At 41.0% G+C, this 15,142-nt stretch overlaps 1 protein-coding gene across 1 annotated transcript; it reads right to left on the bottom strand.

Annotated features, from left to right (window-relative positions):
- Positions 1–9,490: 9,490 nt before the first annotated feature.
- Positions 9,491–14,933, bottom strand: LOC149310393 (gallinacin-9-like). Its single transcript, XM_089528818.1, has 3 exons — positions 14,811–14,933; positions 11,874–12,003; positions 9,491–9,665 (listed from the first exon to the last, which is right to left on the bottom strand). The coding sequence occupies exons 1-3, from the start codon at positions 14,866–14,868 to the stop codon at positions 9,650–9,652; spliced, it is 204 nt and encodes a 67-aa protein (XP_089384944.1). The 5' UTR covers positions 14,869–14,933; the 3' UTR covers positions 9,491–9,649.
- Positions 14,934–15,142: the final 209 nt, after the last annotated feature.

Below are 15,142 nucleotides of genomic sequence, written 5' to 3'. Positions count from 1 at the left end.
GTGATTTGAGAAACCCATGTTTTTCTTCTCGTTCATTGAGAACTTGATGAGCATTTCTTTAAAAAATATTTGTTCCACAAGTCCCCCTTTCAAAAGGTGATTTCTTCTCTCCCTTTCAGCAGCTAGCAAAATATTTTTTACAGATCTCTTGAATGACAATAAAAGACAAGTAGAATAATTACGCTAATTACTTTGCATTTCAAACTCAATTGCCATGTCAAAAGGAAGTTTGGCAGAGGTTTAAAGAACATTCCTATGCGTTAAAAAAGCTGAAGGCACACACACAAAAGGGGGGGGGGGAGCCCAGTCTCAACAAATAAACTGTGATTGAAGCCCCAACAAGAAATGGTAGAGTTGAGGAGACCCTCAAGGACCATCCAGTCCAACCCCCTTCTGCTATGAAGGAATACATGGGATCCAACTCCGCACCTCTCCCATGGTGATGCCAAGGTCATGCAATAATAATAATAATAATAATAATAATAATAATAATAATAATAGGCAAGGAGAGTGCAGAATATCCATGAGTGAGAGAGTGTGACTTACCCAATGTCACCCTGTGGATTTACATGGCTGAGCTGGGATCAGGACTCTAGCCTCCCAGTTCACCCTAGAAATTCACTGGCTGACCTTGGGCAAGTCACTTGCTCTCAGCTTCAACTCCAACTCTGCACCTCTCCCATGGTGATGCCAAGGTCATGCAATAATAATAATAATAATAATAATAATAATAATAATTGGCAAGGAGAGTGCAGAATATCCATGAGTGAGAGAGTGTGACTTACCCAATGTCACCCTGTGGATTTATATGGCTGAGCTGGGATCAGGACTCTAGCTTCCCAGTTCACCCTAGAAATTCACTGGCTGACCTTGGGCAAGTCGCTTGCTCGCAGCTTCAATTCCAACTCCTAGGTATTCCTTCATGGTAGAAGGGGAGGGGTTGGATGACCTATTGGAATCCTTTCGAATGCTAGGTTTTATCCATCATGGCAGAATTCCTGCAATTGCACCCCACCCTGCCCCTTCTTCTCTTTTGTGAGGGTCACACTCTCTCAGCCTCAGAGGCATCCCATGGCAAAACTCCTCTTTATGCCAAGAAAACCCTCAGTTTGTCCCATCTTCCAGTGCCATCCTGATGTTGAACAGGGGTCAGACTACATGTCCTCTAGGATCCCATGTATTCCTATGTATTACTTCATAGCAGAAGGGGGTTGGACTGGATGGTCCTTGAGGGTCCCCCAACTCTAGCATTTCTTGTTTATTTGTTGAGATTTTTTTTCGTGTGTGTGTGTGTGTGTGTGTGTGTGTGTGCCTTCTGGTTTTTTCAGAAGAGGAATGTTCTTTAAACATCTGCCAAACTTCCCTTTGTCAGCCCCACCTCCTTCTTCTCTTTTGTGAGAATTTTAATGGCAGAGCATAATGTAAAGAGGAGTCCTTTAGTTCTGTTTTGTTTTTCAAAGCAAAGCTGTGAGTGAGAAAAGATGGGAAGGAATCACCCTAACAAAGGAAATAGCCAGTATGAATGGTAGCTTTTCTTACGCAAAATACCCAAATCCTGGAGGTCGAATTGTCAGCTCAGTCTTGTCTCTTTCATTTCGAAATTATTAAAAATAAAAAATTTTACTCATTGATCGAGAAGTGCTCAGAATTTCTTCTCTCTAAAATGTTATCGAAATTGTCGAATTAGGCATATTTCTACTAATTTTCGAATTTTGGAGAATATTCTTTACATCCCTTGCCACAGCCGCCAAACTGCGTGGCTTCCCGCCAACAGAAAAAGAACCCACAAAAATGGGTTCTTCTATAGCCACGGCGGCATAACAAGCGCGTCACTGGCGCATTTGTTATGTAAGCACCATGTAATGCCATGCAGATGTTGCATGGCACTTATATAACAATGGTGGTACCCATGTATACAGGGCATTGCCATTGTTACACCCTCGTCACATGCTAGGTTTGAGGCGTGGGTGGGTGCTCTGCCCCCAGGCAACCCTCACACATGACGAGGGTGTCACAAAGGGCCCATCTGTTCTGGGCCGAAATTAATGAAGAATACATTTTCCTATGGCATTAGTCTAAACATTTTACAAGTCCCCTACTATATTATCATCAGCAATGGATCAGGCACACACCAAAAAGCCTCTCTTCTATTGTTGCTATGTGCCATTAGCTTGGGTTTAATTGCTAAAAACTCTATGAGTGAAAGATGTCCAGAGGTTCTTGTTAACAACACTTTTCCTGAGGTTTTTCAATTCAAGGCCATGACTTCCTTATTCAGTAATTTATTCTTCTTCTTTTCCTGTTGCCTTCAACTTTTTCCAGCATTATAATCTTTTTCATAGAGCCAATGTGGAGTTTATGAGCCCCATGTTGACCAGGGCTCCCCATATATTGTATCTTTGCTTTAAAATGTACCTGAATGCCATCCAGATTGTACTGAGGCCATTTTGCCACATTTTTGGCCCCCTTTAGGTCAATGCCTTCTCCCTTCCTGTAGTTAATAAAAGCCACTCTTGGGCCTCCAATGGCCCAGGGAGTCCTAAAAGAATGGCAAAAATGTTCCCTACACCCCAAAGGACATTTTGGGGAAATTATTTTGATTTTGTTGTTGTCCTTGTTGCAGAGAGGTTGCAGTGGGGGTGACCCTTCCAGGTTTCTTGAGGGGCTAATGAAACCCCCTAACTTCCACAGCTACCCACTCCTGGTAATCATGTCTCCTCATGAGATGGCCAAAATATGATAGCATCCATTTAGTCATTTGGATTCCTAGTGAGAGTTCAGGCTTGATTTGCTCTTAGACCCACATAGCTATCTTTTTGGTAGTCCACAGTGTCTGGAGAACTCTTATCCAGCATTGACACATCATCCAGGAATTATTTCCCCACCTCCAGAAAGCTTTTGAAAATTTCACTTCCATACATTGAAATGGGAAATATCATAGGATGGAATACTCCAGGTTGCCCCATGAGTTTTCTAGCCTCAAAGCTGCCTTGTTTTTCTCTCACTACCCACACATTCTGAAGTGATGACAGTTAGCTCTCTACACAGCATCCCCCTGTGCCAAGTACCATTGACACAAGTTGTTTTCTCTTAGGCCAGAAATAAGTTGCCCAGTGTCAATCACATGACTAGGTGCCTTGTTTGGACCTCAGAGGAGCAACTTATGTCAACATCAATCACAATGGGCAACATAGCAGACTACTGTGTAAATAGTTGCCTGGCTTGCTCCAGAGGACTCTGAATTTTCTAGAAAGATAAGGAGTAAAAGGCAAGTATTTTCAAAATGCATTGAGGCCTTTGGAGATGTGAGAGTGGGGTAAAACTGCTGCAAATAGTTCATGTAGACATGCTTATGATCTGAATGATCCCAATTTTCATAATCAATTATCTGTCTTTACACCTACAAATTGTAACTAGTTCTCTCATTTCTGCCTTTCCATGTTTTAGTGGTGTTCTGATCTTGATTATAGGCGCTATCCAGACCGGCGCTTTGCGTCGGCCTGGATTCATGCTGTGGTTGCCCGTGGGTGGTGCCACTGCACACCCAGCAAGCCTAGCATGTCGCAGCAGCGTCAAAATGGCAGCACCCTGTCTACATGGGCACCACCAATACAACATGACAGATGCATAGCGTCTGCACATTGCATCTCGATTGTGACATCACAAGTGCGCCATTTGTGCACTCAGGTGTTGCAAGCTTTTTGCGGGTTCTTTTTCTGCCGGTGGGATGCCGCATAGTTTATCTGCTGTGGTTTTCCACTGGCGGAAAAGAAGGCGGTGGCAGACCGCCCTTTTTGGGTGGTCTGTGTCCATCTCCATTTCATTTATAACTGAAACAAGTTACATTTAAAAGAACATATAATCATTGACTCTCTCTTTCATAAACAGGTAAAATGATTGATCAATGGATGTCTCTCTGCATTCAAGACATATGAGATCCTGCTTCAGTTTCCTATACCAGCCTCTCCTCAAGAGCATCTTCTCTGACACTGGCATATAATCTTTCTTCTGTAATAAAAGCAAGTTGCATTGAATTTACATTTCTTCATTAGCTTATGTAACCCTACACTTTAGGACTGGTTCTTTCCTTTGATTCAGGGCTGGGGAAAGAATGCCCACCTATTTTTAATTCCACCCACATGCATCAAAGGACATTATTTGGTATTTTTTATCAGAGGAAATCAAGAAGAAATCAAGGATTTCAAACCAAGCATAGCATGAGGGAAACATCTTCATTATTTTTTCTTTTTAAAGTATCAGTTGCTACACCCAGGACTCAACAGAGCTCCTGTTACTGCAATTCCTGAATGCTAGTATGATAGGTGTTGCACTAGCAATTCATGGGCCACATAGGACCCCATGAGTTTTTTCTGTAATCCTGAAGCTCATAAGGCCTCAATATTTCTCTGCATCCAAGTAATCCCATTTGCTAACTATTTTCAGAATTATTTGCTCATTGTGCAAATCAAGTGCCAGAACAACAGCTTTATTGTTGTGTGCCTTGAAGTAGTTTCCAACTAATGGCAACACTAAGGCAGACGTATAATATGGTTCATGTGGTTTTCTGGGCTGAGAGTGTGTGACTCAAAACAACAACAACAAACAAACAGCTTCATTTATATACCACTTCATACTGAACTAACAGTGTCTAAGCAGTTTCCAACTGTAAACTAATTGCTCTCAACAGTCTGGGTACTCATTTTAACAACCTCAGAAGGATGCAAGCCTGAATCAAGTTTGAGCCCTTTCGCTGGTATTGAACTCGCAACCATATGGTTTTGAGTGAGTCGCTGCAGTACAGGCATTTTCCATTGTGCCACCAGGGCTCCTCACCCATGGTTACCCAGTGAGTTCCCATGGCAAAGTGGGGAATCAAACTCTGGTTTACAAAGTTGAAGCCCGATGATCAAAGTACTACACCACACTGTCTCTTAGGAGAAATACCCTACTCCCCCCCCCCCCCAAGAAATTTCCCACACAAAATGACTGATGGTCAAAGTTGCTTAATGCATGGAAACAGCCTCACAGAACAACTACATGGGTAAGGGAACTTAGCCATATTAGAGATGGAAAGACTATTCAAAAGTATTTGGAAATAGCTGGTTGAAAAAACATGTCAGTAATGGGCTGGATGAGGGAAAATAGACTCAGTTTGAATCCAGAGAAAACGGAAGTACTGGTGATAGGCTCTCCTGGCCCAGGGAAGGAAATTGTTCCACCTGTCCTGAATGGGGTCACACTCCCTGTGAAGGACTCTGTTCGCAGTCTGGGGGTGCTTCTGGACTCGTCGCTCCACCTTACATCTCAGGTGGATGCAACGGTCAGGAGCACTTGTTATCAGCTTCGGCTGATACGCCAGCTGCGCCCTTACCTGGGCCGGGCGGACCTTGAAACCGTGGTACACGCTCTGGTAACCTCTCGTTTGGATTTCTGCAACGCGCTCTACATGGGGCAACCCTTGTACCAAACTCGGAAGCTACAATTGGTGCAAAATATGGCTGCCAGACTGGTCACTGGATGTTCCAGGGCCAGCCACATAACACCTGTTCTGAAAGATCTCCATTGGCTGCCCATTCGCTTCCGAGCCCAATACAAGGTGTTGGTGATCACCTATAAAGCCCTAAATGGCTTGGGCCCAGGGTACTTGGAGGACCGCCTCTCCCCATACAATCCGCCCCGCACTCTCAGGTCGGGCGGGAAACATCTCTTAATCATTCCAGACGCATGTTACAGTGCAACTCAGAGGGCATTTTCCACCTCAGCCCCTCGACTCTGGAACACCCTGCCCGACCAGCTCCACACAGCCACCTCCCTTGATGTATTTAAAAGGACTCTAAAAACTTTCCTTTTCCACCAGGCTTTCCCCCCATGAGTTTGAGTTTGTTATGGTTTGTTATATTGTCATTTTGTGTCCTGGGGTTTGTATATTGGGATTTTATGCTGGTTTATGATGTTTTAAGATGCTAATATTGATGTTTTTAACTGTTCTTATAGTACTCTGGGGGTTGCAGGGTTTTTGCTGTTTTTATATTGCTTTTGCTGTTTATATTGTTTTTAACGTCTATGTACACCACTATGATCTAAAAAGGAATAGCGGTATATAAATAAAAATTATTATTATTATTATTATTATTATTATTATTATTATTATTATTATGGTTTTTGAGTATAGAGAAAGATTAACCTTGTTCTAACAAGAATCTTTGCAGTTCAGGGTATATTCCATGCAAAATTTGTACATGGATGATTTACACTGAAAACAGCATTTTCTGCAAAGAAAATGAAGAAACATGCAGAAAGAACTTGTGAATTCAAATGCACCTTTGATGTCAGTGGGTCAGGTATCTCAACAATGTTCTCTTGGGAGTAAGACAGCAGAACTGATTTCTTGTTCACCAAGCTGTCTCTTTTGTTGGCAAAGGTTAGATCGATAATACAGATCAAATCTTCCTTGTTTGGAATTCTGGAATATGAAATATTTCAAAATCCAAAATAGTCCACCTGGATGGCTGAGATAGTGACACCTTTGCTTTCTGATGGTTCAGTGTACACAAACTTTGTTTCATGCACAAAATTATTTTTAAAAAGATTCTATATAAAATGATCTTCAGGCTATGTGTATAAGGTGTATACTAAACACAAATGAATGTCATTTTTAAAGTTGGGTCCCATCTCTAAGACATCTCATTATGTGTATGGAAATATTCCAAAATTTTTAAAAAATTCCAAAATCCAAAATGCTTTTGATCCCAAGCTAAGGATAAGGGAAAATCAATCTCATCCTGTACATTCCTGAAAGAAGGACTATCATAATAATATTCTTCCACTAGAAGGAGCTGTAGGGCAATTTTGTGATACATTTCAGAAGAGAAGTTGTGCCGTGAAGGCAGAGAACATTTGAAAACTAAATTAGAGTAGAATGGTCTATAAAATATGAGAACAACCATGGTGTAGTGGTTTGAGTGTTGAATTAAGATTCTGGATATTAGGATTTGATTCCTGGCTTGGCCATGAAACCCACTGGGTAATCTTGGGCAAGTCTCATGCTCTTAGCCTCAGGGGAAGGCAATGGCAAACCTCCTCTGAACAAATCTTGCCAAGAAAACCTCATGATAAGGTCACCTTAGGGTTGCCGTAAGTCAGAAACTACATGAAGGCATGCACCACCCCCAATCTATAAAAGTCACATTCCACCCCACATCTGAAACTAAAGAGGATCTGGAGCTCTTTCTTTAAAATACTTCTCTCAGCTTGGATATGGAACAGAAAGAACATTTGTCTTACATAGACAGACACATTTTTAAAAATAGCACTTTTAATAAGAACACAAATATCCCTCACACAAGTGCATCTGTTATTCTATTCATCACCCCCTTAAACAATTTGTTCTTATCACCTGTTTTTTGTATATTTAAATACAGCCCCCGCCACCTTCTTTCTTACTTATTCTATATCGGACAGAACTTGTCCTCTTTAATCTATTCCTTGTTTCTTCTTTATATTTACAAACTTCCTTGCTATTCTAACTAGACACTTACATTTATATAGAAATGATTCCCTCCTGTTCTTACCTCTTCCTGTGAATTATACCCATAGTGCTTTCAAAAACAAGCAGTGCCCTTATTTTCATAATAGAGAGAGGGAGCAAAGATCTATGGTCACCAAGCAATGTCATAACAGACCATAGACAGGGAACTGTCGATAGAAAAAAATCAATAGCTTGTCATGAGTCCAACATGTTGGGTTACTACTAGTAGTGGTGGTTATATAACCATACCTGGCTCACAGAGAATCTTGGACAGTAAAGATTTCCACAAAAAGTACTGACCAGTAGAGGTAAAAGTATTACCATTGCTTCATCTTCCTCCTAAAGGTCTAGGCTCAAGTATTTTAGAACACTGTGAAATTAAGGATAGAACTGAAGATAAGGTGTCAAATGTCCAAATTTAGATACTAGATGGTCAGCATAAGGTTTGTTGAATTATGGCAAATGAGACTTAGGTGTGGAGGTGGCGATTTTAGGATTTGGGAGCGCATAGCAACCACATGCTCCCGAACCCTAATACATATGGGCGGTGCCATCGCAACGCAGCACCGTCTATATGGTGCACACATCCGTGACATGTCTTGTGCAACACGTCCTAACGGCACAGCACACAAGACACGTCACCGCAATGCTCCAGGGTGCAAATGGTGCCTTGGTGGTATCATGGGAAAGAGCTCCATTTTGGAGCTCTTTTTTCAAGTGGATTGTTGTTGCGGCTGTGTGGTTGCCACAGCAATGATCCAGAGGAGAAAGAGGCTGCCTCTGCTCACCCCTTTCTTCTAATCTGTACTGGGCCTTAGTGATTTTCTGTATTCTAGGGTACAAATGAGGTAGGCCCTGTCTGCATGGGCCAAATAAAATATCCTTCCCTCATCCTCTCAGTAGAGAGTCCAGATGATGCAAAGCCTAATCCCCAGATTCTGGTGTGAACAGTCCAGCCAGTATCTGACCGGTTTAGCATCAGACCTAGGGTATAACACCCTTGTAGCTGATTTTTTTTAAAAAAAAAAAAATAACTCACTGTTTGCTCCAGATCTTCCAGAAGGATTTGGAGCCCTCCATTTTGATGCCCAGTGGCTGTTCAAAAGAAAGTCTTACTGTGTTCTCTGGCATGGCAGCCACCACTGTGGGTTGCTTTGCTCTGAGGTCAGAATGAGGTGCCCAGCCATGTCATTGATGCCAGGCACCTTGTACTGACCTCAGAGTGAGCATGTCCAGAGGAGGGTAACCAAAATGGTGAAAGGTCTGGAAACCATGCCCTAGGAGAAGAGGCTTAGGGAGCTGAGTATGTTTAGCCTGGAAAAGAGACAGTAAGAGGTGATATGATGGTCCTGTATAAATATTTGAAGGATTATCATATTGTGGATGAAGCAAGCTTGTTTTCTGCTATTGCAGAAAATAAGACCTGGACCAATGGATTTAAACTACAGGAGAAGAGATTCCACCTCAACATTAGGAAGAAATTCCTGACAGTAAGAGCTGTTCAACAATGGAGCATGTTCCCTTGGAATGTGGTGAAGTCTCCTTCTCTGGAGGATTTTCAACAGAGGTCAGATGGCCATCTGTTGGGAGTGCTTTGATTGTGTATTCACACAATGAGTGAGATCTTGCATCATAGGCTATAATATGCAACTTTACAATATTGGGAGTTACATTGTTGACACGAGATGCAATCATGCTAGTAAACTGTGCTGATGTACAAGATGTACCATTTCACAATGGGGTCTCCCGTTGTTCAAAAGACACATTGTGCAATAGGACACATTGAGCAATGACCTTGCTGCTGGTTCTGCTTGCTCAGTGGGTCCAACTACATAGTTATGACTCCACTCCCTTACTGAGTTGGCATGAACATAAGTTGGTTTATGTTGATGTGACTTCCGAAAAGGATGACAGCCAACTGTTTTGTTTTTTTAAAAGGAAGAAAAGAAAAGAGACCAGTACTGGTGATTATTTGTTTTTAATGCATAGAGAAATGTCCTACTGGCAAAACCAGTTGCCTTTACTATATAATATTTCCTGTTCCTTCTAAAAGTTGGCATTCGAGGTCGATGGCTTTGTATCTCAGTCTACGTATAACCGTTCACCATTTTCTTCAGAAAGTTATGCTTGATGAGGCCTAGAAAAAGAAATAAAATGCAGTGAGAGGTGCAGAGAATAGAACCATTGTGATGTCAGGCAAGAACCCTTCACATTAAGAGTTATGCTTTAACACACACCCTGATCTGAATAGCAATGCGGTGCAACCAAACTAAGACATGGATTTGCAATCTGCATACAGCCTTGACTCTCCTTCTGTAATCTGGGCATTCTGCACTGGACAAAAATGTCCAACCACTTCTGTAGGGGACCATGTGGATCTGTAAGGGGCTGTACAGACTGTCACTTTATGCCAGCCTGTACATGTGATGAGGCTGAGTGTCCTCATGCTCTGGGCCCTTACCGTGCCACCCTGGTGGCGCAGTGGTTAAATGCCTGTACTGCAGCCACTCACTCACAAACCATAAAGTTGCGAGTTCAATACCAGCAAAAAGGCTCATGTTTGACTCAGGCTTGCATCCTTCTGAGGTTGCTAAAATGAGTACTCAGATTGTTGGGGGCAATTAGCTTACACTTTGTAAAGTGTTTAGGGAGTGTGTAAGTGCCCTGATAAGTGGCATAGAAATGTACTTGCTAATGCTATTACTATCTTGGTGTGCACCCATCCAAGCGGCCGGCGCAGTGCAGAAAGGGCTTCATCATGGCATGGCAGTGCACCTAAGGCCCCTTCTGGGATGCAAAAAGAAGCCGAGTTGTACCGGCTTCTTTTTTGATCCTTCCAGAGGCCATGGCATGTGGTTGCCATGGCCTCCATCCAGGGCACAAAGGGGTGCCGTTGAGCCACCCATATATACAGCCCCCAAAACGCCAAACATTATTTTAATCCATCCACTAATTAATTCTTTCTCTCTCTTTAGTTTTCAAATTAAAATATATTGTTGTTGCTGTTGTGTGCTTTCAAGTAATTTCCAACTAATAGCAACCCTAAGGTGAACCTATCATGAGTTTTTCTTGCAGGCTTGTTCAGAGGGGATTTGTCATTACTATCCTCTGAGACTGAGAGAGAGTGACTTGCCTCAGGTCACCCAGTGGATTTACATGACTGAGCCAGAATTGAAACCATGGTCCCCAGAGTCATAGCCCAATGGTCAAACCACTACACCCTGCTGGCTCTCTAAAATATGTATTTTTGCAAAGCAGTGTTATTATAAGATTGTTTGTAATGGAAACCTTACCAGTGATATTAGCTGCAGATTGACAAAGTGATCTAACAGTTCTCAGTGAAGGGAGAGCCTGTCTCTTGCATAGCTCTTACAATTTAAAAAAAATATTCTTTATGTTTAGATGTCTTCTTTTTTGTCTTGTAATTTAAATTCACTGGCTTGTGTTCTAGTGTTCAGAGCAGCAGAAAACAAGCTGACTCTTCCATATGGCATTTGTTCAGGTATTTAAAGATGGCTATAACGCCACCTCTCAGTCTTCTCTTCCCACACAAAAAATATATCTAACGCCCTAAGGCTTGGTTTCCAGACCTTCGACTATCTTTTTTGTTCTCCTCTGAACACTTTCCAGCTTCTCATTATACTTCTTGACCTGTGGTGGCCAGAATATGAGATTGTATTCTGGATGAGATCTGACCAAAGACGAATAGAGTAGAACTGACCTTTAAATCTCTATACAGCTTGGGCTCAGGTTATCTGAAGGACTTTATCTTACTGTAAGTCCACTAAAGGTCTAAGAGTATCTGGAGAGGTGTTTATATCATTTCCACCAATCTCAGGCTCATTTGGTAGAAACAAGGAAGAGGGCCTTCCTGGTTGCTTCTCCCAAACTTTGGGCCTCCCTTCCCTAGGGAAGCCAGGAGGGCTCCGTCCTTGCATTCCTTCTGCCAGTAAATTTTAAAAATTGAATGCTCTCAGGCTTTTAGAAACTGATATGGTGCACTTTTAAAGATGTGCAGTGTTTTTTTTATGGTTCGTATATAGTGTATTTAAAAAAATTATTTTAATGTTTTTATCTTTATAAATTATTTAATTTTAAAAATAACCTTTTTTCAGGTTTATGTGCATTTGTAGCCTGCATTGTTTTTAAATAAATTGTTAGCCACTTTGAGTCTCATTTATTTGGAAGAAAGCCAGGATACAATGAATAAAATCATCAATAACATCATCATCATCACTGGTTATTTCCCTTGATTTGGACAGTATACTCCTGATGATGTAGCTTTGAATTTTATTGCAATAACTAGAAGTGTGGCATTTATCCTGAACCCAGTGCCATGACTTACCATCTACAACACAGCATGGTTCCCCCTTGGCAGGTCCCCGCCTCAACAGAAGTGCCCCTGCATGGTGCAGGCATGCAAGATCCACCACTCCTACCACAAGCAATTGTGTCCGCTTGTCCTTGAGCATTTCCTACATGGGAAAAATATACAGTTGTGATAATGGTTTGGGAGGACATGTGAAGAACATGAGTGCATAACACTGTTGGGTAAAACTTCCAGTCTCCTTAAACTGATTCCGATGAAACTGAAATAGAAGCCAAAGAAGCACTGAACACTGAGAACTAAAGGAAGATGAACACTCCATGTCTGAATAAATAAAATGTAATTGTTGTTGTTGTTGTTGTTGTTGTTGTTGTTGTTGTTGTGTACCTTTAAATAATTTCAGACTTTTGGTGAACCTATGAGGTTTGACATTGCTTTCCTCTCAGGGTGAGATAGTGTGACTTGATCAAGGTCACTCAGTGTGTTTCCATGATTGAACATGGATTTGAACCTTGTTTCCCCAGAGTTTTTAGTCCAATGCATCGATCATAATATGATACTGGTTCAAATAAAACATTGTTGTTGCTGCTGTTATCTGCCTTCAAGTCATTCTTCTGATTTATGGATACCCTAGGGTGACCCTAACACAGGGTTCCCTGGGGCTGAGATTGTGTGACTTGCCCAAAGCCAGCCATTAGGTTTACATGACTGAGCTGGGATTTGAACCCTAGTCTCCAGAGTTGTAGTCCAACACTCCAGTCCCAGTCCTGGGAAAAGAGCGGGATATAAATAAATAAACAAACAAACACTCAAACTATTACACTATGCTGGCTCAAATAAACCTTACCTCTCCATAAATCTTGGTGAATTACTTTCACAATAGGATGAGAGAAACATTAATTTAGTTTCACCTAGGAATCCAAAATGTAAACCGACATACGGTTGTAATTGGATATCTATGTTTTTATGTATTTTGTGATATTGTTCTCCAGTTTACTAGTGTGCATAAAATAAGTTTCTTCAGAAGTGTGTCCCCCAGAATATTCATTTCTGAACCTAATATGAAAATTGCATTGTATTAGGGGACAGTGGCTGTGTCAAATGTGTATGCTATTTGAAAAGATGCAAAAATGTGTACATTAAGGGAAATTCACATAAACATATATGTAGATTTATATGTAGGCATGTGTGTAATATTTTTGGAAGGATGGATATTCTGGAGCAATTTTTCTGCACCAAAAGTTTTATTTTTAATCTTTTGAATTTGGAAAAATCCTTGAAAACTGCACAGTTTTCTTGTATTGTTGGGGGGGGGGATCTCACTTGGGGAAAAGGCAGGATATAAATTCAATAAATGAATAAATAAAATTAATTAAGCCATCCATTCTTGCCTACAAGAATAAACGTAATGAACATTTACATTCCTAGATGAGAGAAAAAGATTTGAAGCATACTCTATCATGGGCTGGATCTATTTCATCAGATGCATCTATGGAATTTATCACATGGGAAAAATTGGGATTTTAAACATCAATTATCCTGTAGAAATCACACAATCACGATTAGCATTTTCATACAGTGTTGCAGATTAAATCGCCATTATCCCTGGAATAAACAGGCAATAAACAACAACAAATCATTCACAGGGATATGCCATGAATGATTTGTTGCTGTTTATTGCCTGTTTATTGCCTGCTTATTCCTGGGATGATGGCAATTCAATTGAGATGTGTGTGAAAATGTTAATTGCAATTGTGTGATTTTCACAGGATAATCGATGTTTAAATCCCCCTATTTTCCCAATGTGATAAAGTCCATCATGAAAGGTAATGATACAAACATCCTAATTTCAAAGGTGCTACAAGATTCTTCGTATACTGAAACAGCCTGCTATGGAAGTGTCTTTGAAAATTCCCAAATTAGGCACACATGCAAAGTTCCTGGGAAGAGAATGCATGAAACTTACATGAAACACAGGGTGAAGGGAGAAGAGCAAATTGGGAGAGAAAAATCAGTACTCTGAAACACATACAAACTCACCTGCAGGTATCGAAAGTTCAGTTGGCCCTCCACATTTGCATCTTGGACTTTTGTGGATTTGATTATTCATGGATGTGTTAGTATGTTAATATTTCTAAGAATGTCTAGGTCTTTCAGAATTACTCTATGGTCAACGTCCACCAGACATTGCACTGGAAGTCCTAGAGATTCCAAGAGAGAACATGTTTCTAGGCATTTGTAGGGCCTCCAGACCACAGAGTTGTGCTGGTGAATCTAGAGATTCCTAAAGAGGTATTCTCTCGGCGTTTTTTTTTTTAAAGAACTACTTTTACAGTATTTTATTTGTGGTTTGCCCACTTTCACAGGGATCCTGCATCCCTAAGCACAGAAAATGTGGGAGGCCGACTGTAGTTTGAATTTGGAAAGGCTAGCTTCCCAAATACCAGAACATTTAGCTGGAGTCAAACAAATTGCAACTAACAAGTTGGAGTGAGGCTGATAAGAAGGGGTCCTTTAAGAATTTAATCTACAAATATTGCCTGTGCTGCCAGCTTTTGGAGTTTGCTTGCTTCTGACATGCTCTATTTATAGAATTGCTAATTATCAAATATTAGAAAGATATTGCCAATCTCTAGTACTCTTTGATCACAAGGAAAAAGGTCCCTTTCCAGAGGTCACCCCTGGAATTTCCTCCTCATTAGGAAAATTAATGTTGTCATGGATTGAAATATACCTCTAGCTTCTCTAGCTGTTGGCGAACACTGGATATAAAAATCCAACAAAAAAACTTAAGGAACAGATTAACTCCAACACTTTTGTAGCTGTTGGTGAACATCTGATATGAAAATTCGCCATTTACAAGGAGCAAATGAATTCCAGGTCTTGCCTAGTTGCTAGTGAAATTAGTTCTAGCTTTGTTAGTTTTCAAGAACATTTTAGTTGAACTTTTCTTACCTGGAACAGCTTGGTAAGCAAGCAAGAAGATGGTAAAGACAAGGAAGAAGGCCTTCATGGTTAATGCTCAGCAAAGTTCCTTGGAAGAGAGAGAAAAATCTGAAGATCAGGCCAAGTAGAATTAAGCAGTTGAGGCTGAGGTTATTTATAAGGATGGTTGGGAATAGCAAGAGTCAAAGGTGATTTCCACTGTTCATTTCATAGGCTAAGTTCATTCCACCCCCAGCACCCACCCCCAACTTCAGTGTGGCAGGATTACGAGTCTTACATTACAAGCAGATTACAAAACTCTTCTTTTGGGCTACATCCAAAAAGCAGAGTCTCACAATTAT

The sequence above is a fragment of the Sceloporus occidentalis genome, unplaced genomic scaffold, assembly GCF_023333645.1.
Source record: "Sceloporus occidentalis isolate IW3139 unplaced genomic scaffold, rSceOcc1.0.p SCAF_6, whole genome shotgun sequence".
Classification (NCBI taxonomy): Eukaryota; Metazoa; Chordata; class Lepidosauria; order Squamata; family Phrynosomatidae; genus Sceloporus; species Sceloporus occidentalis.
The sequence above is the reverse complement of the archived record's forward strand: the minus strand, read 5'-3'. Positions and strand labels throughout refer to the sequence as shown.

Excerpts from the sequence above, each read along its gene's own strand:
- LOC149310393 (XM_089528818.1), bottom strand. The coding sequence starts at position 14,868 with ATGAAGGCCTTCTTCCTTGTCTTTACCATCTTCTTGCTTGCTTACCAA. Across the intron at positions 12,004-14,810 it reads TGCTTACCAAGCTGTTCCAG|GAAATGCTCAAGGACAAGCG; the intron begins GTAAGAAAAGTT and ends TTTCCCATGTAG.